Here is a 25,421-nt window from a genome sequence, read left to right on the forward strand (position 1 = left end):
CTCTCTGGCTTCCAGCGGCTGCTGGCAGGCACTGGCGGGACACCAGAGCCGGGGGTGGCATGTTCATTTCCTCTGCCCCTGTCCCGCGGCCCGAGGGTGGTCCTCCTTCTGCTTACGGCCGCGGCCCTTGGCAGGCAGCCCTCTCCATGACCCACCGTGTCCAGGTTCCAGTAAGTGCCCTCTCCTCCGCCCTTTCACACTAAGGGCAGATCCTTGCTGTTGGAAGACCACACTGTCTCTTTTTGGACTTCCTACACCCCACTCTTACTTGTGTAAACAGTCTTTTTATTAGGTTCCCTCAAATGCTCAATTTGAGTGTGCCTGGTATTTCTTGACTCATGCTGGAATCTTGATTCATATAATAAACAGTGTAATATTTATGTTTTCTTCTAATTAAAAAAATATATATAATGCTTTCCTTGATGGCCATATTCAGGGTTTGTAGTCTTTCGACTAAAACAGCGACTCCAGGAAGCGTCTGCCTGTGAAGAAGGTCAAACTACAGATCGAGGCTCCCAGGGCACCATGCTTACCTGTGGCTCCAGCTCACCCCGGCGTTTGTAGATGGCTTTTTCTCCAGTCAGCCCATCAATGATCTTGGCATCATCTAGCTCCCCAGTAGCCTGGTGTCTTAGCCACTGTCTTTCTTTACCTTTAGCCTACAAAGACACACATGTGAATGCTTACTTTAGTTCTGGAGAGTCCCTGATACATTTTATGCATGAATAACAGGAAACACGGAGCTTCCCTGGTGGCTCAGTGGTAAAGAATCTGCCTGTCAATGCAGGAGACAAGGGTTCGATCCCTGGATTGGGGAGATTCCATGGAGAAGGAAATGGCAACCCACTGCAGTATTCTTGCCTGGAGAATCCCATGGACAGAGGAGCCCATGGGGCTGCCAAAGAGTTGGACGTGACTGAGCAATGAAATAAACTGAACAACAGCAACAGGAAACACATGAGGGATCTTTTCAATACGTGCTGGCTCTGCACGAGCACAGCTTCATAAATGGACTGGTTTCGGCTCTGCTGACAAAGAAATGCCCTTTGTGTAGATTTTGTCCATTACATGTGTTTTAACATATGGAAGGACAAAACGAGCTCACGGCACATATGAACAGGATAGTGGTATGCAAATGAACCTCTGGAGAAGTATGCGATATCTGGAGTGTAATGGTGGTGCATTTCTTCTGGACTTTCTGTCACGGTACTCCTAGAAAATTTATTAGCTAACAAATTAAGCAGCTTGAACCTGTTAACATTGTCCGCAAGCACAGAGAAAACGTAGTCTTCAGGTTCTTAAATGTGATCTTCAGATTCTTCCTTTTCAAGAAGTTGTTGTTCAAGTTCTCTGTGACTTAGAGTACAAATGGGAATAGCTGAGAACCATAGCACACAAACATTTTGTACTGTACTGACATTCTGATCATCTACATTCAAAAATCTCCTAAATTACTTTTCTAAAGATATTTCCACATAATGCTTAAAACTATGCCCAGTGGACTAAGATGACAGTTAAGTGATAAAGAGTCGTAATATCCCAATGAAGGCACAGGTTTATCAAAGCTGATACGTACATTAAGAACCCAGACAATGAAATACTACTCGGTGCTAAAAACAAATCAGCTATCAAGACACGGAACGATATGGAGGTAACTTAACTGCATATTACTAAGTGAAAGAAGTCCATCTGAAAATGCTACAGCATGTATGGTTCCAACAAGACGACATTCTGCAAAAGGGCGAAACTATGGAGAACGTAAAAGAAGTCAGTGGTTGCCAAGGGTTGGTGGAGAGGGAGAGATGAAAAGGCAAGGCACAGAGGATCTTTAGGGCAGTGAAACTTTTAGAGGATACTGTAATGGCAGATACATGTCATTATACATTTATCCAAACCCACAGAATGTACAACACTCAGAGTGATTCCTAATGTAAACTGTGGACTTTGGGTGCGAATGTGTCAGTATAGGTTCATCAGTTGTAGCAAATGTACCGCATCGGTGGTGGATGTTGGTAATAGGGAAGGGCGTGTGTTGGGGCAGGAGGTAGATAGAAATTCTCTGCACTTTCTGCTTAATTTTCTGGGAATCTAAAATTGTTCTAAAAAACTGAAGTCTCTTAAAATATCTAGTTATGAAAATAATGAGGACTCTTTACTATACTGGGCCTATTTTCATTTCAGCAATGCACTTATCAAGACAAAGAGTGGCTCAGGGTAGAAAAAGCATCAGACTTGGATTCAGCATGTGAAAATCTTAGTTTTGTCTCACTTTGGGCAGTTATTGAGATTCTCTGTGTCTTTGCAGCCCCGTCTCCAAACTGAGGGGACACTGTGTCTGTGACCGTCTGTTTGAAGTATTACAGTCTGCATTTGGGCTTTGCTGGTGGCTCAGATGGTAAAGAATCCACCTGCAATGTGGGAGACCTGGGTTCGATCCCTGGGTTGGGAAGATCCCCTGGAGGAGGGGACGGCAACCCACTCCAGTATTCTTGCCTGAAGAATCCAAATGGACAGAGGAGCCTGACAGGCTGCAGTCCATGGGGTCACAGAGTCAGACATGATAAGCAACTAAGCACAGCACAGTCTACGTTTAATTAGAAATGAAAGTCACTAGTATTAAGTGGAGGATTTCCCAATTAGTTTTTTTTACTCTTTGCCTCTTCCTAATTATATCAAAATAATGACAGTAATATTTTCTCAAGTAACTGGGAATTGTCCCTAATTTGTAAGCTTCTAAGCATTAATCACGGAGAAGGCAATAGCACCCCACTCCGGTACTCCTGCCTGGAGAATCCCGTGGATGGAGGAGCCTGCAGGAGGCTGCAGTCCATGGGGTTGATGAGAGTGGGACATGACTGAGCGACTTCACTTTCACTTTTCACTTTCATGCATTGGAGAAGGAAATGGCAACCCACTCCAGTGTTCTTGCCTGGAGAATCCCAGGGACGGGGGAGCCTGGTGGGCTGCCGTCTATGGGGTCGCACAGAGTCGGACACGACTGAAGTGACTTAGCAGTAGCAAGCACTAATAAAAGTCTAAAAAGTGACTTTGAAGCAATGTTTTTTTTTTCCCACTAGCAGATCTATTCTTCAATAATATAAATAGCTGAATTGCCTGTCTGCTAAGTGCAACAAGTTATTGGGAAAATAACTCCTTAGGAAACCAGTTCACTTCATGTCTATTTTGACATTAGCGTCAATGTAGTTATGTTAAGCTGGTTTGCTATTGATAGTAAACATTTCGAGAGACTTGGGTGGATAATTAGTTACATGAAACATACTTTGCTTTCCAAAATTCATTTTTCTGCTGCAACATCAGCACTCTCAGCACTCGAAAGCAGCAGAAAACATCTAGAACCACTTAGCAGATATGTAACTGGATGAAAACCTTCCATTATTTGGAGTTTGGTGGGTGGGTGTGGGGTGGGGTGGTGGTGGTCTACCAAAAATCTCCTAAATAGCTATCTAAGGCTCTCAGCCATTTGGTTGTTCTCTGAGTTGGGACAGAGTCAGATCTAAGAATAAAAGAGACCTGGGTTTAATCCCTGGATTGGGGAGGTCCTCTGGAGAAGGAGATGGCAACCCCACTGGAATATTCTTGCCTGGGAAATCCCATGGACAGAGGATACAGTCCATGGGATTGCAAAAGAATCAGAGACAACTCAGTGACTAAATAACAAAAACAGTCTTCTAGATATATTTATAAAGATCCCACTATAATGAAGCTATCTGGAGTAAGGATGGTTTGTTATTTTAGATATTCCTATATTTGCCTAAAGTATACTAGTACACTTATCATTTACCAGAAGAACTTTGTCTTCAATTTTCCTTAGTAGGCTTGTGAGATAGAAATCTCACTGGCCAGCTAACTATCAAAGTCATTTCATTATGAGGTAGCTCCTTAAGACTATAAAGTACACAAATGTTAACTCTTTACCAGAGATTTGCAAAATCCTGTGTTATTGATATCAATTCCTGATCAGTGGTAGAGCACAGAGGCCGCTGTAACAGACTGAAGGCACAAGAAGGGAATTACAGGTGGTGTGAGTTTGGGGAAAAGGTCTAACTTAAGAGCAAGAGAACCATGATCCAGTGAAGGTGTGTTAAACAACCAGCCCAATAGCACTGCAAAATTCTTCTTTTGGTATCTATGCTAATAACTGGAAAAGACCCTGATGCTGGGAAAGACTGAGGGCAAGGAGAGAAGGGGGCGACAGAGGATGAGGTGGTTGGCTGGCATCACTGACTCAATGGACATGAGTTTGCACAAACTCACGGTGACGGTGAAGGACAGGGAAGCCTGGTGTGCTGTAGTTCATCGGGTTGCAGAGAGTCGGACACAACTTAGCCACTGAACAATGCTAATAATTAGTAAACATTATAATAAAAGGCGGTCCTTTCTAGGGGATCTATTATTGCCCTTAGTAAGGGGGTTATCAAATTACAAAATACTTATTTTTCCCTTATAATATCATGTTTGTCTGCTGTCTCTAGACTGTCCATCATGGAAGAACCTGGAGATCTGGGGTCTTTACTTTCTTATGCTGGTTTGCTTCTTCTCCTGTGTACAGCTATCATCTTTTAACGTCCTCTCTAGTTTGAAGGCTTTGTTCCCATTCTGTATACCAATAAAAGAAAAAGACTTAATAAAATTTGGGGTGAGAGTGAAGGAAGGGATATGCTTTTTCTAGTAAATCTGCCACCCACTTTTTTGGGTCAACTTTTAAAATTCAAGTATAAGATACTCATAATAAAGTGTACAAATCTCAAGTGCAGAGGCAGTGAACTTTAAAAGCAAACACATCTTGTAACCCCCATACCCTTCCGGCCTCCTGGAGTCTCTCTTGGACTTAAGCCAGGCCCTGCCAAGGACCCCTGCCCACCACCTGCCTGACTTCTAGCATCACAGATTAGGTTTGTGTGTTTTTGCATTTCATAAAGTGGGATCGTAAAGTATGTACTCGTCTGTGTCTGGCTTCTTTGGTTCAACATTGTTCCCAGGAGAGGCACTGACACTGTTGTGCCCAGCAGCTCTTGATTCTCTGTCTCCGCCATAACAATGTCCAATCGTGTGACTTCTGACCATATGTCACAACTGATGTCTCATCTGCTGCTGCTGCTGCTAAGTCATGTCCGACTCTGTGTGACCCCATAAACGGCAGCCCACTAGGCTCCCCCGTCCCTGGGATTCTCCAGGCAACAACACTGGAGTGGTTGCCATTTCCTTCTCCAATGCATGAAAGTGAAAAGTGAAAGTGAAGTTGCTCAGTTGTGCCTGACTCTTAGCGACCCCATTGATTGCAGCCCACCAGGCTCCTCCATCCATGGGAGTTTCCAGGCAAAAGTACTGGAGTGGGATGCCATGACTGTGTTATTTCCAGCTTGGGGCTATGATGAGTAATGTCGCCATGACTATCCTTGACCATGTCTTTTGCAGCAGGTACGGGTGTATTTCAGTTGGGTGGATATGCTGGATACACTCAGGTTTAGGAGATGCCATGAAACAGGTTTCCAAAGTGGTTTTTCCAATTTACATTTCCCAGGATCAGTGTATGAGGGCTTCCTTTGTTTATATCCTCACCAAAACTTGATATTGACAGTTTCTTTTTTCTTTTAATTTTAGCCATGTTGGTGGGCATCTATTCTCTTCTTTAAATTTTTATTTGTGGATAAATGAATTATTTTTGATTCTGCCTGTCACAGATATTTTTAGAAACAAGAACCAGTACTTTTTGTTTTTGAGAAGTGAAAGAATGTGCTAGGCTTTTGCTCCAGAACGATGGACACAAAGACATTTTTATATAATAGAACTATTCATTCAAGTATATAGCTTGCAGATAAATATGGACGGATAATTTATTATCTATCATCCAGCCAGCCCACCAGTACTTGGAAACTCAAAACAGGAAGAGGCATGTCAGGATGGGTGTTCTTGAAGCCAATGTGCTGGAGGCGGGGAGGCTCTTCAAAACTCTACTGAGGGCTGGAATAGAAATATTGATTATTTTGGTCTGTGTATTTTATGGGATTTATTAAAATGCTTCTTTAAATAGTAAGTTCCTACTGTATTTAAACATGTAATTTTATTTATAACAAAGAGCCAAGACATGTTCTTTATTGATATTTCTATTGCATGAAGAAAAGTATTCTTGTAAATATGCCCGTTTGTTTTGTATTATGTCATAAATTCATACTAATGAGAATTCATTATATATAAAGATAGGTTTCACTAGTAAAAAGTCTACATTACAGACTTTCTAAAACAGAAATATAGTTTCATTACTTTCATGTAAAGAACAGTTAGAGTGCTCAGAGGATGACGTATTCTGGTTAATTTCATTTTCTGGGAAATAATTTGGTTAACCAGAAAGCACACACAGACTCACACACACACCACACATCTATGGCAGTGAGGACACCAGGAGGAATAAATTTGACAAAAACCAATTATCTTGCGGTTTGTGACACTGGGTCTTGTGACTTCAGCACTGAAAGTATTCTGACTCATCTTAAATCTTCACTTATTTGGGTTATGGTTAAACAAGACTTCTTTTACTTTCTTTGAGAGAGTTGTCGTTATAATTATTTGATTTATTTATTTGTGGCTGGGCTGCGTCTTCACTGTCACACAGGCTTTTCTCTACTTGTGGTGAGCAGAGGCTACCCTCCGCTTGTGGGACTTCTCATTGCAGGGGCTCCTCTTGTTGGGGAGCACCGGCTCTTGAGGTGACGGCTTCAGTGGTGCACAGGCTTCTCGTTGCGGCGGCTCCTCTTGTTGGGGAGCACCGGCTCTTGAGGTGAGGGCTTCAGTGGTGCACAGGCTTCTCGTTGCGGCGGCTCCTCTTGTTGGGGAGCACTGGCTCTGGGGCGATGGCTTCAGTGGTGCACTGGCTTCTCGTTGCGGCGGCTCCTCTTGCTGGGGAGCACCGGTGCTAGGGGCGACGGCTTCAGTAGCTGTGGCTCCCGGGCTCTAGAGCACAGTCTCAGTAGCTGTGGTGCACGGGCTTGGTTGCTCCGTGGTTATGTGGGATCTTCCTGGATCTGGTATGGAACCCATGCCTCCTACACTGGCAGGTGGATTCTTTACCGGTGAGCCAACAGGGAAGCCCAAAGACTTCCTTTATCTATAAACTCTACAAGCAAGTCAATCTTCTACTATTCCTTTAGAATTAATGAAAAGATTAGAAAGGTTTAAGTGGCTTTGTAGAAAGCACATCCATTCTACAGAGTAAAACGTATAGATGACCATCACTAAGTACTTGTTGGGTGAAGAAATAGATATAAATGGATATTGAGGATACCTGGGAGTAGTGATTTTTTTTTATTAAACATTAGCTTCTGTTATTTAAACATTTCTCCATGTTTGACTAACATATACTTTTTTGCTATTGATTTGTACCATTCAAACAAAAAGGATGCTGAATTAAGGTAAACTTTTGTATAGTATTTGTAAAACAACAAATTATAAATCAATGGAAACAATAAAAAATTTTTCTTTACAATTCTTGATATTTTGACATAATATAAATAGCTATTAAATACCTGTTAGGTTGCCAGTTGCTCTAAATGGTGAAATGGTATTGCAAAAAAGAGCAGATACGGACCTCTATTTTAGGGAATTTCCTGTTTCTTGAAGTAACATCTCATTACCAGGCTAAAACAAAACCAAACACTAGTGATTCATGTACTTAACAAAGGTGGTTCTTGTTAGAAGAGTGTGTACTCTCCGATGGTGACAAGGAACTGAACTATTAGCTGGGTGACAACATACTGCCATTTTACAATGAGTTGTTATGAGCAATTTCACGTCTCTCCTTCAAGAATTAAAAATTTTTTACTTTAAAGGAGCAGGGAGCTGCATGTATCCGTGAGCATGTATAACAGGCAGCTTAAACTCAATAGTTCAAAACTGGCCCCAGAGCCCGTCCTCTGCTCTCCTCAAGTTCTCTCGACAAGAGGCAACGGGCAACCCGTTCTTTCGGTTGTTCAGGGCACGTATCTGGGAATCGTCTCTGGCTTCTCTCTCCCTCAAGTCTCACACCTAGACCACTGGCACAGCCTCTCAGCTTCGGTGGCATCTGCCCATTTCGTACCATGCCCACGTCAGCCCTAGGTCAGCGGCCACCTCCGCCCACCTGGAGCACTTCAACAGCATCCTACTCGCTCTCCGCCCCACCCTGGCCCCCTGACAATCCCCTCTCCATAAAATAACCAGGGGTATTCATCAAAACATGAGATTTGCAAGAAATATATCTAAAAAATACCAGCATGATTAAACTCTTAAAAAGCTTGACTTAACTCCAATTTCTCTAATCTAGGAATGAAAGTATTTGTTTCTCTTTGTCACATGCATTATCATACTTTTTGCTTCCTTCTATTTATGCCAACTTCTGGAGTTTTAACTTTTGAGATAATATGGGGATTCAGGCCCTATTTAATATTTTTAAACTATTTTTATATTGTGTACCTTTAGAAAGCATTATTCTTGATATTTAAACTTTCTTTTCAACATATTTCCCCACAATTGTTTAGACCTGATTCTGTGTTCAACTGCTTCTAATGCTCATTGCTGTCCCTTTAATACCACAGAATTCCCATTCTTTTTTTTTTTTTTTTTAAGTATTTATTTATTTGGCTACACCCAGTCTTAGTGCAATATATGGGATCTAGTTGCCTGACCAGGGATCGAACCTGGGCCCCGTGCATTGGGAGCATGGACTCTTAGCCATTGGACCTCTAGGGAAGTCCCAAGTTTCCCATCCTCAAGGAATTTGATTCCTTTCTTAACTGGCTAGAATACTGACATATATAGAAAGGAGTCAAATTATATATATAATGTGTCAGATCAGATCAGATCAGTCACTCAGTCTGTGTGTCCGACTCTTTGCGACCCCATGAATCACAGCACACCAGGCCTCCTTGTCCATACACATTGAATTCAAAATTATTTCTAAAACAGATACTTAAGTGACATATATTTTTAAAGCCTCTGACTATCTGAAAATGTCTTTCTGTCAGTTTTGCACTTTGGCTGAGTAGAGAATTCTTGGGTCACAACTTTTCTCCCCTCAGATCCTGCAGACGTTCTTCACAATCTTCTGGTGTTCAATACAGGTAAGATGAATTTTTCTTTCTTGGATGACAGCTTAGTTTTTCTCCTGTTTGCTTTTACATTTTCTTTGTTTTTGAAGTGTTACATTCCATGAGGCTGTAGTGAGGTGTTTATCTCTTTTCATTAACTTTGCCTGGTACTCAGCAAAGTTCTTTTGATCCATTGACTTAGGCCTGTCTTCAGCTCAGCACATTTTTACTATTACTTGAATTATTGCTTATGTGTGATTTTTGGTGGCCTCCTTGGGAATATTGCTGGCTTATTCAGTATATATTTACTGGGCACTTACCATTAGCTAAGTACTGTTCTCCTTGTTGGGAAGGCTTATGGCTCCATGTGTTAGCACTCTGCTCTGTTTTTATTGACCGGCTTTCTTAGGGTTTCTACCTCTACAGTATGGAACAACAATTCAAGTTTTCCATTCACATTAGTAATTAGACTTCAGACTGGATTGAGTCTGTTCTTCCTCCTTTTAATGTAGATTTCAACCTTGGCATTGCGTTTTTCATTTTCTTCGAGTCCTTCCTTATGGCATTCAATTCCCTTATTATTCCTGCTTGCCTCTTGGCCAGATCCTTTTAAGATGTCTTATTTCACATACTTCAGGTTTCTTTGAATTGTGAGAACACAGAACAGATGTTTTCTAAAAATCTTTGTTTTCTGAAGAAAATATTCTAGCCTGTTGACATCTTCTTCTTCTATAGCTTATTACTTATTATTCTACCTCACTGAAGAATAATTTCATACATCTCATCTTATTTAATTTTTTTTGTGCTCTTATTCTTGGATGATGAGACGGCTGTTCGAAACTGTTGGATAGACTCTCCACTTTGTTATTATTAGAAGTCTCCTTGAAGATTTTAGACTAGTATTAGCAGTCGAAGCAAAGCTTTACCACTAGTTCAAGAGCTCCGCAGGAAAGGAGTTGGAACTGTGGACAGTCACAGCATGAGAGCTTCATCTCCACATCATTTCTTATTTTGTTTGGAAAAACCATTGCTGTGGGGCCATTTAGCCTTTGTTTGATCTCGTCTTCAAGCCAAGGATAAGTTGGGGCTGCTCTGGCCCCTTTCCCAGGGTTATTGCCTTTCCAGCTTTCTGCTTGTCGCTCTCTGCCACCGTGTAAAACCCAGCCCTCCCACCCCCACTGCTCCCAGCGCTGCTGCTGTCAGACACGGCTACTTGTAGTGACAACGTGGAGGTCAAGAGATCGTCCTGACCTTCTAAGAAAATGGAAAATGCAATGCCAAAGTGGAAATCTACATTAAAAGTAGGAAGAACAGACTCAAGCCAGTCTTAAGTCTAATTACTAATGTGAATGGAAAACTTTATTATTCCATACTGTAGAGGTAAAAACCCTAAGGAAGCTGGTCAATAAAAACAGAGCAGAGAGCTAACATACAGAGCCTTCTCACCAGCTCTCGGGGTCTCTCTTCTCCTCCTCCCCATCTCTCCAAGTAAGAGATGTTAATGTGATTTGTGGTCTCAGACTCACTTGCTGGTACTGCTGTTTCTTAGGAGTCTGAATTGTCTTCGGTACTATTTTTCATAGGGGTCACATTACATTAAATTTAGCAAAAACTCTTCAAAGCTTCTCGTATGTCATTAGCACTCTTCCCTATTACATGGGTTTTTCAGTTTACAACCTCTTAGTTTTTTAATCCTTCTAATGGTCACCTGTCAAAGACTGACTTCGATGCCTTTGCTCATAGAGCCTGGAAGTCAGGACTGTATTTCTCAGTGGTGCTCAGTTAAGCTGTCCTCTTATGGCCACGGAGAGGCCACTGCAGCCTGGCGTGCTGCCATCCATGGTGTCACAGAGCCGGACACGACTTGGTGACTGATGCCTCGTGACGATGCCTCGTGTGCTAAGAAGCAGTAGTTAGCATTTTACTGCTCTCTCTGGAAATGCAGATGTTCCTTGACAGGACTGCCTCCACTTCTCCCTGCCGCACTCCCCCCGTCCCCCACCCCGCCAACCCCCACCAGCCCAGCAACTCTTTGCTCTCTGCTGTCACCTTTGTCTACACGTCTTTCCTCTTGGCTTAGGCTGTTCTTCTGCACAGATGACCATAAAAGCACAGAGATATCTGTATAGATATGCAAGCCTGTCTGGTCCTAATCTTGCTGTTGAACTTGAGTCATAACTTAAAATCTTCAAGTATCATGCTTGACGTTTCTCCATGGATGTCCCAGTAGTGCAAAAGCATCAGAACAGCCAGAGCAAACATCTGCTTTCTCCACAAGCCTCTCCTTCTCACGTCTTCCTTGTTTCTGTCCCCAAGGGCTCAAAAACCTCACCATGCCCCTCTCCCCACGTTCCATCAGGAACTCTCTGCGGTCCTACCTCTCTACTGTCCCATCCTTTCCTCTTCATTTCAATTACCCTGGTTTGGGTGCCTATCACTTCCCACCTGAATAACTGAAGTGATGCTATGATCATATCCCTTCATGGGCTTCCCAGGTGGCTCAGTGGTAAAGAATCTACCTGCCAGTGTAGGAGATGCAGGTGATTCGGTTAGATCCCTGGGTTGGGAAGATCCCCTGGAGGAGGAAATGGCAACCCATCCCAGTATTCTTGCCTGGAGAATCCCATGGACAGAGAAGCCTGTTGGGCTACAGTCCATAGGGTCGGTAAGAGTCAGACACGGCTGAGCATGAGCACAGGACTTAAATGATTATAAAACTTCTCTTTTTAGGAAAATATTATTTATTTATTTGGCTGTGCCCTGTCTTAGATGTGACGTATGGAATCTTTAGTTGAGGCTTGTGGGAGCTAGTTCCCCAACCAGGAATCGAACCTGGGTCCCCTGCATTGGGAGCATGGAGTCTTAGCCATCAGACCACCAGGGAAGTCCCTGAAACTACGTACAGAAGATAAAACCACACCACTCCCTTTCTCATTCGCTTCCACAATCCTCACTGACTACAAAAGGTAGTCAGCATGGAATCACCTTCTTTCCAGTTTTCGCTCCACCACCCCCTACACACAGGCCCACCCCAAAGCTCTGAACTCTAGTCATGCTGGAGTTTGCCATTCTCCAAACATCCTTGTGTTAAAGTCTTTGTCTTCTCGTTGGTTCCTCCTATCTTGACCAGAGCTACCCAGACTGCCTTTGCTGTGTGAACATTTGTTACTGGTCTGTGATAAAATAGGTCATGTGAATTGATAGTAATCATTTAGAAATTTATATGACAATTTGACAAAGTAATTTTAGATTTGTTGAACCTAATATTTAGTAATATGGGCTTGGATTTTGTATGCTGGTTTTTTATATCATTTTTTCAGTAATTCATTTCTGTTATATAAAGTATTAATCTGTTAACAGGAAAAGAGGATTGAAGAACAAGGTAGCCTTTGTGAGGAGTTACTGGAAACAATCAACTGGGCTACTGCAGAAATAAGCTTCTTTGCGTGTATTCTAAGTCGCTTCAGTAGTGTCTGACTCGTTGTGACCCCATGGACTGTAGCTTCCTTAGGATCCACTAAACTGGTTACTAGGATGTTAGAGAAACACGAACATAAAGGTATTATTTTCCCAATTAATGTGTGTGAAGGACTGGTCTTAAAAAAAAAAAAAAAAAGTATTCCTTTGTGATCAATTGATTAAAAAACAAAACCTGGCCCCTCTCCACAGAAAGTTTGAGAAGCTCTGGTCAAAACCATCTTTCCAGCAGCATCCTTAGAAGAGTTGCCAGTTGAAACCATACTCATCCTTCACGGTCCAGCTCAAATGACCCTTCCTCTGTGAGTCCTTCCTTAACTGCCCAGCCTAGAAGTTGCTCACACAGCTGTCCCCAGAACCACAGCACTTAGTTAAGAACTTTCTGAACCTTTACCAATTGTGTCTTCTCTTACAGCTACATGCATCTTCTTCACCAGGTTGGCTGTTGAGGGCAAGAACCATTATGCAAAATAGATATTCAGTCCCCTGGGTGAAACACAGCTATTATAGATTAAATAAAGTGAATGGGGAAATGCTTTCCATTCTTTGCCTACCGCAAAGTGGGGGCTCTGAATAAAGTTCCTGACCAGGCAGCCACTCGCCTCCCAGCCTCAAAGCCTTCTGCATGTCACACTGAGTGGTACCCTGCCCGAGGCTGGCCCCCAGCTCACACCTGGGCTCACACAGTATCAGCCCTTTCTCTATGCTGTGCCTTCCCCTGGGCATTGTTTTCACCCTGGTCTGTCTGGTAAATACTCGTCTGTCCTTAAAGACTCGGGTCACGGATACTTTCCTTCAAATCTATCCTGAAGGTGTCCCTCATGGTCCAGTGGTTAAGAAGCCATCTGCCAGTGCAGAGGACCCAGGTTCTATCCCTGGTCTGAGAAGATCCCCCATGCTTCGGGGCAACTAAGCCCGTGTGCCACAACTACTGAGCCCAAGCACCCTAGAGCCCATGCTCCGCAACAAGAGAAGCCACTGCAGTGACAAGCCTGAGCACCAGAACTAAAGTAGCTCCCACTCACCGCAACTAGAGAAAGACCCAGCAGAGCCAAAAATTACATAGAAAAATAAAATATGAAATTTATCCTTGAATCTTCCTCCTCTGGGCATCCACTGCATTGTCTTCCTTGCTCTCCCCAGACACTTACATATTAAACAGAAATGATCTGTGCGGGTGTCTTCCCCACGCCTCCAGGCTAATACCTTTGTTGAGTATGGAGATAATATCTTATGAATCTTTGTGCCCTCAGTGCCAAGCACAGCGCACATCAGTGTTCAAAAACACTATTTATCTGAACAACATGCCCATTTTGAACCACTGAAGGAAAAATAAAGAAGATAACTGTTGGTCCACAGAGATATCATGCCAGACGTAACAAACCAGAGAAAGGCTAATTTAGTTGGGCCTGAGAATGAAATTCGGAGAAGGCAACGGCACCCCACTCCAGTACTCTTGCTTGGAAAATCCCATGGACGGAGGAGCCTGGTGGGCTGCAGTTCATGGGGTTGCTAAGAGTCAGACATGACTGAGCGACTTCACTTTCACTTTTTACTTTCATGCATTGGAGTAGGAAATGGCAACCCACTCCAGTGTTCTTGCCTGGAGAATCCCAGGGACGGGGGAGCCTGATGGGCTGCCGTCTCTGGGGTCACACAGAGTCGGACACTACTGAAGTGACTTAGCAGCAGCAGCAGCAGCCGAGAATGAAATTACAGATGGTTGATTAGGAAAAAAACACTAGAGAGAAGACAGGATTAAACTCAGTGGCTTTTTGTAGAAAAGGATATTTTCTTTTGTTAGGGAAAGCTGGAATCAGAGATTCAGATTCTGAACTGAGTATAACTGGAGTTATTACAGATTCTACTATTCTAACAAGGAAATCTTGCTATTGATTCGTAAAAGGTTCAATCACCAGGACGCTATGATATCCCATGAGGAAGCCAGTCAAGAAGCAAGAGGAGGTCACTGGTGAAAGATGTCCTAATTGAGAAGAGGGACCCATTGTGCAACAGAGGGACATGTGGAAGAGGCATTAACTTGGAGCAAGACATTCCCTTTGCTCAGATATCAGTCCAGCCTCCTGGAATCAATGCGTGGGCTTCAAGCTGTATTTTGTAAGGTTATCCCAAAGGATGATTTGCTAGTTCCTGGCCAGACTTTGTGCTGTTCACCAAGGAAACACCCCTGGTTACTGGGATTCCACAATAACCCCAAGACAGTTGCATGGTATGAGTCAATCAGAACCAGGTGGGACTGGCAGGAGATGCCCCAAAGGGGACCAAACCCAGGTCTCCTTGCTCTGGTTGCAAACTACAGATCCATATGCCACAGCAGGCCCTGTCTATCTTTGGCCAGTAGCTATTTTCAACTGCCCCTAGGGTTCCAAACTGAGGACCAGAAAGCCCATTTAACACCTTGGTGGATTAAAAAAAAAATTCCCTAAGGGAAACACTTAAAAATATTTTAAGAAGTCACCTTAGTGGATCTGACTTTTCTTCCTTTGACTGGTCTTGTAAACATAACATTTATCTTAAAGGACTGATGTGAAATTAAATGCAACAATGTCTGTAAAAGTAGCTATAGCATGGTGCCCAATGAATACCAGTCAACACATGAATCAGAAGGGAATTCTGATTCCTTCAGTTAAAAACATATTCTTGTCTTTCTTCCTAGAACTGTGAATCTCCCAGTGGCCCTTTGGTCCACAGGGTAAAACCCAGTGCTGCCATGCTCTCATGTCATCCAGGGCCAGATCACCATCTGGTCCTCACAACGTGGCCCGCCTGCTCCCTTGCCATCGTCTCCCACCACACACACCGTCTTCTCAGCCACACTGAATTACGTGCTCCTCTCTGAGCTCACTGTGCTCCCCCAGGCCTCAGTGCACTCGTACGTGCCGCGTCCCGTGTCAGAAATGTCCTGACTCCTCAACCAGCTGGAAGAGTCCTCGGGATCTTTCAGGAGTGAACTCAAGCATTTCATCTTCCATAAAGCTGATTCTCACTCACCCCGCCAGAAGCATGCACGTTCTCTACAGAACTTAGGAAACCATTTGCTTGTCTTCTTTAAGTTTCTTCTTTGACAGCAAGGGCTGCATTTTATTTTTCTGTCCCATCAATAACTTAAGAAATGAACGAACGGACGTGACTATACCCCCTCTTTAGTTAGGTGCTAGCACCATTTGGCATCGTCCTCATCTCCCAGGAATCCCTCCTTTTGGCTCTTATTCACCTACTGCCTGGCCCGGGAGCTCAGAGCCCCTCAGAAGCTGCCCTCAATGCCCAGGGAAATGAGCATTTGTTAAGTGGAAGAGAATTCAATCATTCAGTGTTCCATTGTTCTATGAGGTGAGGTGCTCATAGGTCTAGATAAGGGAAATCAGGAAGTCTGATGCTTTTGAAGTCACCAGTCAAACTACTGCTTCCTGGACAGGAGGAAAGCTGAGGTCAAATATTTTTACTAAAATTCAACTAAGACGGCCAGAGAGTGACCCACAGGTTTTATGCAGACATTTTGGCATTAGTTAATTTTTTCTGACCGTCTGGCTAGGATACAGATAAATTTCTCCAGTGGTTCTGGGGTGGGTCTAATTGGGTGACCAGATTATTTTCTTGGTTCGTTCATGTTGATTACCTGTAAATTATCCAGGATAATTCGGAGGGAGTGCACCTGTCGTCGAACAGCCCCTGAAAACCTTTCATAGGTGGCAGCATCATATTCACTCATTTGGATCTCCTTTAGCCTAAAATTGGAGGGTGAAAAAGACAACAGCTGAGAGCAAGTATCCGTGGGTCTTTTACTGACAGTAACCTACTGCTAGAAATAGCCAACTTCTTAGTAACTCAGTTTGCCTTTGAGGAGAAAAAGCAAGAAGTCAGAGAGAACAAATGCATGGACAACAAGGGGGAAGGCGGTGGGATGGGAGAAACTGGGAGGCTGGGACTGATACATGCAGACTACTGCCTGCTGCGGTTGCTTAGTTGCTAAGTCCTGTCTGATTCCCGTGAACTAGAGCCTGCCCACCAGGCTCCTGTCCAAGGGATTTCCCAGGTAAGAATATTGGAGCGGGTTGCCATTTCCTTCTCTTCTCAACCCAGGGATCAAATCCGCATCTCCTGCATTGGCAGGCAGATTCTTTACTGCTGAGCCACCAGGGAAGCCTGTACGCTACTGATGAAAGTAAAAGTGAAAGTCGCTCAGTCGTGTCTGACCCTTTGCAACCCCATGGACTATACAGTCCATGGAATTCTCCAGGCCAGAATACTGGAGTGGGTACCTTTCCCTTCTCCAGGGGATGTTCCCAACCCAGGGATCAAACCCAGGTCTCCCACATTGCAGGCAGATTCTTTACCAGCTGAGCCCCAAGGGAAGCCCAGGAATACTGGAGTGGGTAGCCTATCCCTTCTCCAGCTGATCTTCCTGATCCAAGAATGGAACCAGGGTCTCCTATATTGCATATAGATTCTTTACCAACTGAGCTATCAGGGAATATATAAAATAGACAACTGATAGGAACATACTGTACACCACAGAGAACTCTACTTAATGCACTGTGGTGTCCTAAGTAGGAGGGAAATCCGAAAGGGAGGGGATACATGTATATGTGTATCTGACTGTGTTTGCTGCACAGTAGAAGCTAACATGGATGCGAGAGTTGGACCATAAAGAAGGCTGAGTGCCGAAGAATTGATGCTTTTGGACTGTGGTGTTGGAGAAGACTCTTGCGAGTCCCTTGGACTGCAAGGAGATCCAACCAGTCCATCCTAGAGGAAATCAGTCCTGAATGTTCACTGGAGGGACTGATGTTGAAGCTGAAACTCCAATACTTTGGCCACCTGATGTGAAGAGCTGACTCATTGGAAAAGACCCTGATGTTGGGAGAGATTGAAGGCAGGAGGAGAAGGGGATGACAGAGGATGAGATGGTTTGATGGACATGAGTTTGAGCAAGCTCCGGGAGTTGGTGATGGACAGGAGGCCTGGCGTGCTACAGTCCACAGGGTTGCAAAGAGTCAGACACGACTGAGCAACTGAACTGAACTGAACCGAGAAGCTAACACAACATTGTAAAGCAATCATACTTCAATAAAAATTAATTAATTAAAAATAACAATTAAAGAATACAGAAAACCAGCTAGTTTAAGTAAAAAGAAATAAAGGAAAGGCAAGAAGTGATGTCTCCAGCTAATGTTTCAAAAGAGAGGAATGTGTGTGTAGTGATGCGCTGGAAAATGGTAAACAAGTTGCCCTGAAGGGGAAAAGCAGCCCTGATTTGTAGTGTTTGTTGACGTTTGTGGTAACTGATTTTGAGCTATCAACAGAGAGGGCCCCTGAATTAGAAAGAGCCGGTGTGCGTGGGCTGTGTAGCACACCACTACTGCACCCCAGACGTGTGCCTGTGATGTTGGCAGTGGTAAGTTCCTGCGGCGGGGTCCTAGAGAGATCCCATGGCAGGTGGTAAGTTCCTGCGGCGGGGTCCTAGAGAGATCCCATGGATGCTTTTTAAGACCGAGGACATAGATTTGCTTGACCAAGGTAACAGCTCCTGCCCAGAGACTGTCAATAAAAAGGTTGCTTCGTAAAACAGGAGTTTTCTGAAATCGCTGATTGTGTCCTTTTAATAATTGTGTTCTAATACTATTGTGGTGCTGAAATTCTGGTGCTCCTTTTTATTATTTTTTCATTATTTGCTTCGGCTGCAGCCCTGCCTCTGCACTTGCAGTTTCCTAAACACACCCAGCGCCCTTGCCTCTGAGGCTCTACCTGGTTTCTCTCCCACCCTTCTTTACCTGCTGACTCCCAGAACTCTTCAAATCAGTGGTCGCCTCTTCCAGGAAGCCTGCTCTGATCTCTGGTCTGTGGTCTGGGCTCTAGTATCACTTCATGCTTGTCGCTATACAGTGGTTGCTACCTGTGCTAGAGTCTGCTTCCCGTCTCCCCAGCTGTCTCCTTTATTTTTTCTCATCTTTATCTGCATGGTGGTCAGCAGGATGCCTAGCATAACAGATGCTCAAAACAAACTGAGAGAAATCACTGAAATACAAATAAGACTCCATTGTTTAAAACATGCTAATGCTGCGTGCTCAGTTGTGTCCGACTCTTTGCGACCCGTAGATTGCAGCCCCCAAGCTCTTCTGTCCATGGGATTCTCCAGGCAAGAATACTCGAGTGGGCTGCCATGCCTCCTCCAGGGGATCTTCCCGACCCAGGGACTGAACCCTCATCTCCTGTGTCCCCTGTATTACAGGTGGATTCTATACCAGCTGAGCCATCAGAAAAGCCCTACAGTATCTTAAACTAGTCAGAAGTAGAAGGTTTTGCAGTGTTGTATTCATAATAGGCTAATTCGATGACACAAATTTCTATAAATGTAATTTATAAATAAATTTATAGAAATGTAATTTATAGAAATTTCTACAAATTTCTATAAATGAAAAGGGTACTAATACTAGAATAGAGAAAGATGAATGTATATCAAAAGCCTGACCACAACACGGTTTTCTAAGCTATTGCTACTGTATGTGTGTATGTATGTGTGTACAAGTGTGTGCACGCATGCAATGTTGGAGGTATGGATCCTTGATGTTGAGCTGAAACTCTTATCTGGAGTGTATTCTTATTTCCCTTGGCTGGAGATGAACCCCCTAACGCTCTCACTGAGGATGAATGGTCTCTATTCCTCCCATCAGGCCGTGCTCTGGGAAGACTCCATTCATCAGAGGGCAGAGTGCTGGAGTCTTATTAGAATCACACCATGTTGGGCTCAGACCACCATGAGGGCAGACGGGCAGTTCCTGCCCTACCACCTGGCTGGTTAGCTAACGCCACCTCAAGTGTCCAGATCACGTCCTAGGAAGTCTTGCTTGGTCCCCCCATGATCAGTCTCTTTCACGTATCTTCCATAGATATCTGCTATGGAACCTGTACATTTTATTGCTTTTGCTGCTGAGTCGCTTCAATCGTGTCTGACTCTGTGCGACCCAATAGACGGCAGCCCACCAGGCTCCCCCGTCCCCAGGACTCTCCAGGCAAGAATACTGGAGTGGGTTGCCATTTCCTTCTCCATTATTATTTATTGCTTTTAATACATGTCTATTTTGCTCTATCAGAGTGTTTTTCAAACATATTTTCCACAGCAGAAAATGATCTTTACATTGAGATCCAATATACAAAAATGCATGTATACATATGGGTGTGTGTACTTGAGCCAAATATTTAATGAAATTTAATGAACTTTACTACATGTGAGGTGCTCTGATATTTTCTCTTGTAATCTTCTGGGGAAAGGAATGTGCCTTATTTTTTCTCAGCATCTCAGTGCCAGCACAAGCCCTGGTACCCAGTGGCATGCAAGAAATGCTGCCAAGTAGGACTTTGAAAACACTGGTTATCAAACAGTAAATACCCGAAAGGTAAATAACATCTGAATGGTTATTTCCTGAGGTGACACGCGAAGGTGCCCTATAAATCGAATTTCCTCTCTGTTCTGAAGGACAGAAAGGAATATGTGTGCAGGATTTGACCTCTTATGTGTAGTTTTGGCAATCTCTTAAACCTCTCTTAAGTTTTCATCGATGAAGATACGTCTCAAGTGTCAAGCCTGACAGATGCTGGGCATGATGACCACTGCAAGATATTTTACCAACATCCTTCCTACCTGGGAGGCCAGTACACTCTCACTCAAATAAGAGAGGTTAGGGGAAAAAAGTCGGCATAAAGCTTGTCCTTAGCAGGACACACACACACACACACACACACACACACATCAAGGAAGGAACCAGGCAGTTGGTAAGTCGCCCCAGGCAGACTGGTTTTTTGTAGAGACATCTGAACTAACTCTAGTTACAACGATGCCTCTGGCATGAGTGTGTTGCTCCCAAAACACACCACATGCTGTTCTAATTAGGAAGAAGTCTGGAAATCATATTCCAAGCTGTGTTAGCTTTCACGAACATCACCTACAAGGTGTTCAAAGCTGATAACATTCTCAAAGATGAAGGCCGAAGCAGGGAGTGGGGAAAGAAAACAGGACACGCTGGCCTCTGCATCAGACAAGACCCCCAGCGCTAATACTCTCCGGCCCACAGAGCTGGCTGAAAACGTGTCTCTCTGCTGCTTTAACCCTGATCAAAACTGCAGGGCACAGCTGCTTCACATCCTAGTAATCTACGCAGACTGCGCTTTGCTGGCACAGCGTATTCTTAAAGGGTATATTTATTGTTACGTAAGAGTCTGGGAATTTTAGGTCTCATTTTACTTTTTCATATAGGTCACATTTAAATACTGTAATTTTGGATCGTTTATGAGGAAAACAAACATAAGCTAAGATCTACTGGGTAGGGCTGATTAGTCTTGCACATGGTCGTGGGTACAATTTCCACAATTGGCGCCCACCTGAGAGGCTTTTCCAAGCATATAAAAGCACCTCACCACCTATTTCATTCCTGTTTTGTTGGTTTAATGTCTGTCCTGCTTTGTACGTGTCTTATGCTTGTCTACTTCTGTTATTCTTCCTGAGTTAATCAGTTCATGACAAGTAAGAGCCAGTATCTAGCCAAAATCCAGATACAAATGAATGCTAACTAAATGCTCTGCTGATGATGTCAAAACCCACCAGTAGAATTAGGCTCTTCAGGGCAATATGCTGGACCCCTAGGCTGATGGGTCGGGCTGGCCGTCAGTTTGGTTTCAGCCAGTATTTGAATTAAGCACGAAAGGGTGATAGCATTACTTGTTCTCATGTGTGTATTATCCATTCACAAACATGTATGTGCTTGCTATGCACTAGGTTCTTTGTGTAGCTACTGGGGATGTTTTGCTATTCTTTTGTTGCTAAGTGGTAGAGGGCAAAAACACCCTGCCCTCAAGGAACTTGAAGTCAGTGGAGAAGAAATCAACTATTCATACCAGTAACACAATGGGAAATAGTGATAAGAACTATGGAGAGAAGGTTGCTGCTGCTGCTACGTCGCTTCAGTCGTGTCCGACTCTGTGCGACCCCATAGACGGCGGCCCACCAGGCTCCCCTGTCCCTGGGATTCTCCAGGCAAGAACACTGGAGTGGGTTGCCATTTCCATGGAAAGAAGGTATCAGCTGCTATAAAAGCATACGTACAGGGCTTTGACTTCATTCTGCATTTACCTAGACTTACAAAATAGCTTTGAAACTAACTATTGGATGATAGTGAAGAATGATTCTTTTACCGACAAAGGTCCATCTAGTTAAAGCTATGGTTTTTTCAGTAGTCAAGCTAAGCGCTGAAGAATTGATGCTTTTGAACTGTGGTACTGGAGAAGACTCTTGAGAGTCCCTTGGACTGCAAGGAGATCTAACCAGTCCATCCTAAAGGAAATCAGTCCTGAATATTCATTGGAAGGACTGATGCTGAAGCTGAAGCTCCCATACTTTGGCCACCTGATGGGAAGAACTGACTCATTTGAAAAACCCTGATGCTGGGAAAGGTTGAAGGCAGGAGGAGAAGGGGACAACAGAGGATGAGACGGTTGGATGGCATTGCCGACTTGATGGACATGAGTTTGAGCAAACTCTGGGAGTTGATGATGGCCAGGGAAGCCTGGCGTGCTACAGTCCATGGGGCTGCAAAGAGTCAGGCAAGACTGAGTGACTGAACTGAATAGTATTGTGTATTTTTATTTTTTTAAATAAAGTATTCAGAGATAAACTCTGAACTATTTATGATAAAAAAGATAGAAAATCTTGAATTAGCTAAAAACAAAAAACTCAGGGTTGGGAACTAGGAAGGGAGTCAGATTTTCTTCTTGAAGTTGAGAGAATAGGTCCACAGATTCACTACATGTTTCTATTTTTGTTTATGTTTGAAAAGTTTCATAATAAAAAGTTTAAGAAAAACTTTGCTGTTGCTGTTCAGTAGTTAAGTTATGTCTGACTCTTTGTAACCTCATGGACTACATCTTGCCAGGCTCCTCTGTACTTCACTATCTCCTGGAGTTTGCTCAGATGCATGTCCATTGAGTCGGGGTGATGATATCTAAACATCTCATCCTCTGCTGCCCGCTTCTTCTCCTGCCTTCAATCTTTCCCAGCATCAGGGTCTTTTCCAATGAGTTAGTTCTTTGCATCAGGTGGCCAAAGCATTGGAGCTTCAGCTTCAGCATCAGTCCTTCCAGTGATTATTCAGGACTGATTTCCTTTAGGATGGACTGGTTGGATCTCCTTGCTGTCCAAGGGACTCTCAAGAGTCTTCAACACCACAATTGGAAATCATCAGTTCTTTGATGCTCAGTCTTCTTTATGGTCCAACTCTCACATCCATATATGACTACTGGAAAAACCACAGCTTTGACAATATGGACATTTGTCAGCAAAGTAATGCCTCTGCTTTTTAATGTGCTATCTAGGTTTGTCATAGCTTTTCTTCCAAGGAACAAGTGTCCTTTAATTTCAAGGCTGCAGTCACCATCTGCAGTGATTTTGGAGCCCAAGAAATTAAAATCTGTCACTGTTCCCACTTTTCCCCCACATATTTGCCATGAAGTGATGGGACTGGATGCCAGACTTTAGTAGTACTAAACTGAATACTCATCAAATGGGACTATTACTACACAAAAGTAGAAAGCAACATTTTTCTGTGTTTTCTGTCTTTTTCAGGGTCTCCACATGCTTTTATTTCATCCTCTCCTTTCTCATCCCCTTGTCCAGCTCCTCTGTATTTGAAGTACCTTCTGGTACTCTTTCACTTGGATTTGGATTCTTCTCTGCAGCATTTAGTAGAGGTGTATGGTGTCTCAGATGGTAAAGAAGCTGCCTGCGATGCGGGGGACCTGGGTTCGATCCCTGGGTCGGGAAGATTCCCTGGAGAAGGGAATGGCAACCCACTCCAGTATTCTTGCCTGGAGAATCCCATGGACAGAGAAGACTGGCGGGCTACAGTCCAAGGGGTTGCAAAGAGTCAGACACGACGAAGTGAGTAATGCGTTCACGGTTTTCTCAGTTCCCTTCTCCACTTTTTCTCTCTCCTCCCTTATATCCACTAAATTTAGTTGCCTTATTATCACAGATGCTCCCTAATTTCTTTATCCTGTGGGGTAACTGTATTTAACAGAACCAGATTCCTCACTGTCTATCATGGGAATTAGAGAAGGGGTTCTACACTTGCACCCAAGCATGACTTACAATTGGAGAAGTAAATGGTAACCCACTCCAGTATTCTTGCCTAGAGAATTCCAAGGACAGAGGAGACTGGCAGGCTACAGTTCATGGCACTGCAAGAGTCAGACACGACTTAGCGACCAAAGCACCACCACGACTTACAAGTCCTTCTGTGTGAATTGCTCTATTCACTTGCCCACTTACACAAAAACTGAGAAAGGGCTGGTGAGATTCTCAGTGTGGGAACAACAGGAACTCATTGGTTGGGAAGGAGAAGATGATGTGTATCTAATTATTCGGTTCCTTTCCCAAATAAATATTTATTGTTTACATGAAATGTAAAATTAAAACTGTGTCTTAATTCTAACAAGATCTTGCATTATTGGATTGCTCCCACCTTTTTTTTGAGCAATTTAAATTGTTTCCATTCCTAACATCATTTGTCCTTGCAACCTCTGTGAGAGGAAGGGGGAAGGGAGCCACCTATCACCAGAAGAACAGACTGACGCACGGCGAGGAGAAATCAACTGTTGGAGGTCTCCAGGGAAGCCGGCAGAAGGGCTGGGGGTGACACTTGTCAAACCTGCCTGCTGAGTACACGAGGGCCCGAAGCCTCGCAGGCTTTCCTGAGGGTGTGTCCGCAGGGACCTGAGTTTTTGTCCCCATTGTTCTGGACTGTTTACTTGCAGGATGTTTAAGCCCAGCAGATAATGTAATACCAGATGTCCTGCATGGGAGGAATTTCGGAACTCGTGGACGCTGGAGAGCATGGTTTATCTGAACTGTGCCCAGCTCCTTCTGTGGAGCCCAACAGCGTAAATCTGCCTCCCAGACCATGACTCTCACCCTCAATCCCAAAGGAGATCTTCCTGGTTCTTAGGTACTTGTCACTTTGAGCTGAAGAACCCAGGTGGATGTCCAGGGAAAGGGTCATGAGGTTTCTTCTCATGTTCTAGATGATTCCAATCAGAGTGGCCCCACATGGTTCCAGAATGAAAGCTACAGGCTCATGGGCCTGGATCTCAAGGCCTCCACCCACTGACAGTCAACCCCACTTCCCACCGGCCCCAGCTGGTACCCTCTTTCTGGATATGGCTGGCTGTCTCCGCCACAGTCACTCTGCTCATCCTGGCTTGCTCACTTAGCTTTCCCTTCCTGGAAGGTCCAAATGCTGGCTGTGTTCAGGCCTCACCTCTCATCAGCCCAGTGACTTTCCCCTTCTCTGTATCGCTGGAGGGCACAGCCTCTGTATCACGTGACTTCAGCACTTAACCAGGGTGAGTGTGAAAGTATGTGTGTGGGAGTGTGTGTGTGTGTGTGTGTGTGTGTGTGTGTGTGTGTACGCTAGTCCTGTCTCCACATAAATCTACAAGATTCCTGAGGGGCAGGAAGGGACCATGACGGAATGTTATCTCAATTTGCTTTGTGGCCTGGGAATAGATGTGGATGGAATGATCTGACTTTAGTTTTTTCCACAGGGAAATACCTTTGGTTTTACTTTGTTAAAAGATTTATTTATTTATTCTTTTGATGTGGACTGTTTTTTAAAGTTTTCACTGAATTAGTGACAATATTGCTTCTGTTTTCTATGCTTTGGCTTTTTGGCCTTGAGGCATGTGGGATCGTAGCTCCCTAACCAGGGATCAACCAGCACTCCCTGCATTGGAAGGTGAAGCCTTAAGCACTGGACTGCCCAGGGAAGTCCCTGGTTTTACCTTCGAATGTGCTCA

At 43.9% G+C, this 25,421-nt stretch overlaps 1 protein-coding gene across 8 annotated transcripts in view; it reads right to left on the reverse strand.

The window, feature by feature from the left end:
• VWA8 (von Willebrand factor A domain containing 8) overlaps positions 1-25,421 on the reverse strand; it is a 416,362-nt gene that overhangs the window by 46,024 nt on the left and 344,917 nt on the right. For 7 of the 8 annotated variants that reach the window (XR_009496658.1, XM_059892187.1, XM_025000014.2 and 4 more), the window contains 2 exons: positions 16,195-16,303; positions 534-659 (listed from right to left, as the gene is read on the reverse strand). Coding sequence is in view for 6 of the 8 variants with exons in the window: in XM_059892187.1 (XP_059748170.1) it covers positions 534-659; positions 16,195-16,303 (235 nt within the window). In the remaining 2 variants the exon portion in view is untranslated. Of the gene's footprint in view, positions 1-533; positions 660-16,194; positions 16,304-25,421 lie in introns of those variants that run through there. The other variant, XM_059892192.1, reaches the window with a different exon arrangement.

This window comes from Bos taurus, chromosome 12, assembly GCF_002263795.3.
Source record: "Bos taurus isolate L1 Dominette 01449 registration number 42190680 breed Hereford chromosome 12, ARS-UCD2.0, whole genome shotgun sequence".
NCBI classification, from domain to species: Eukaryota; Metazoa; Chordata; class Mammalia; order Artiodactyla; family Bovidae; genus Bos; species Bos taurus.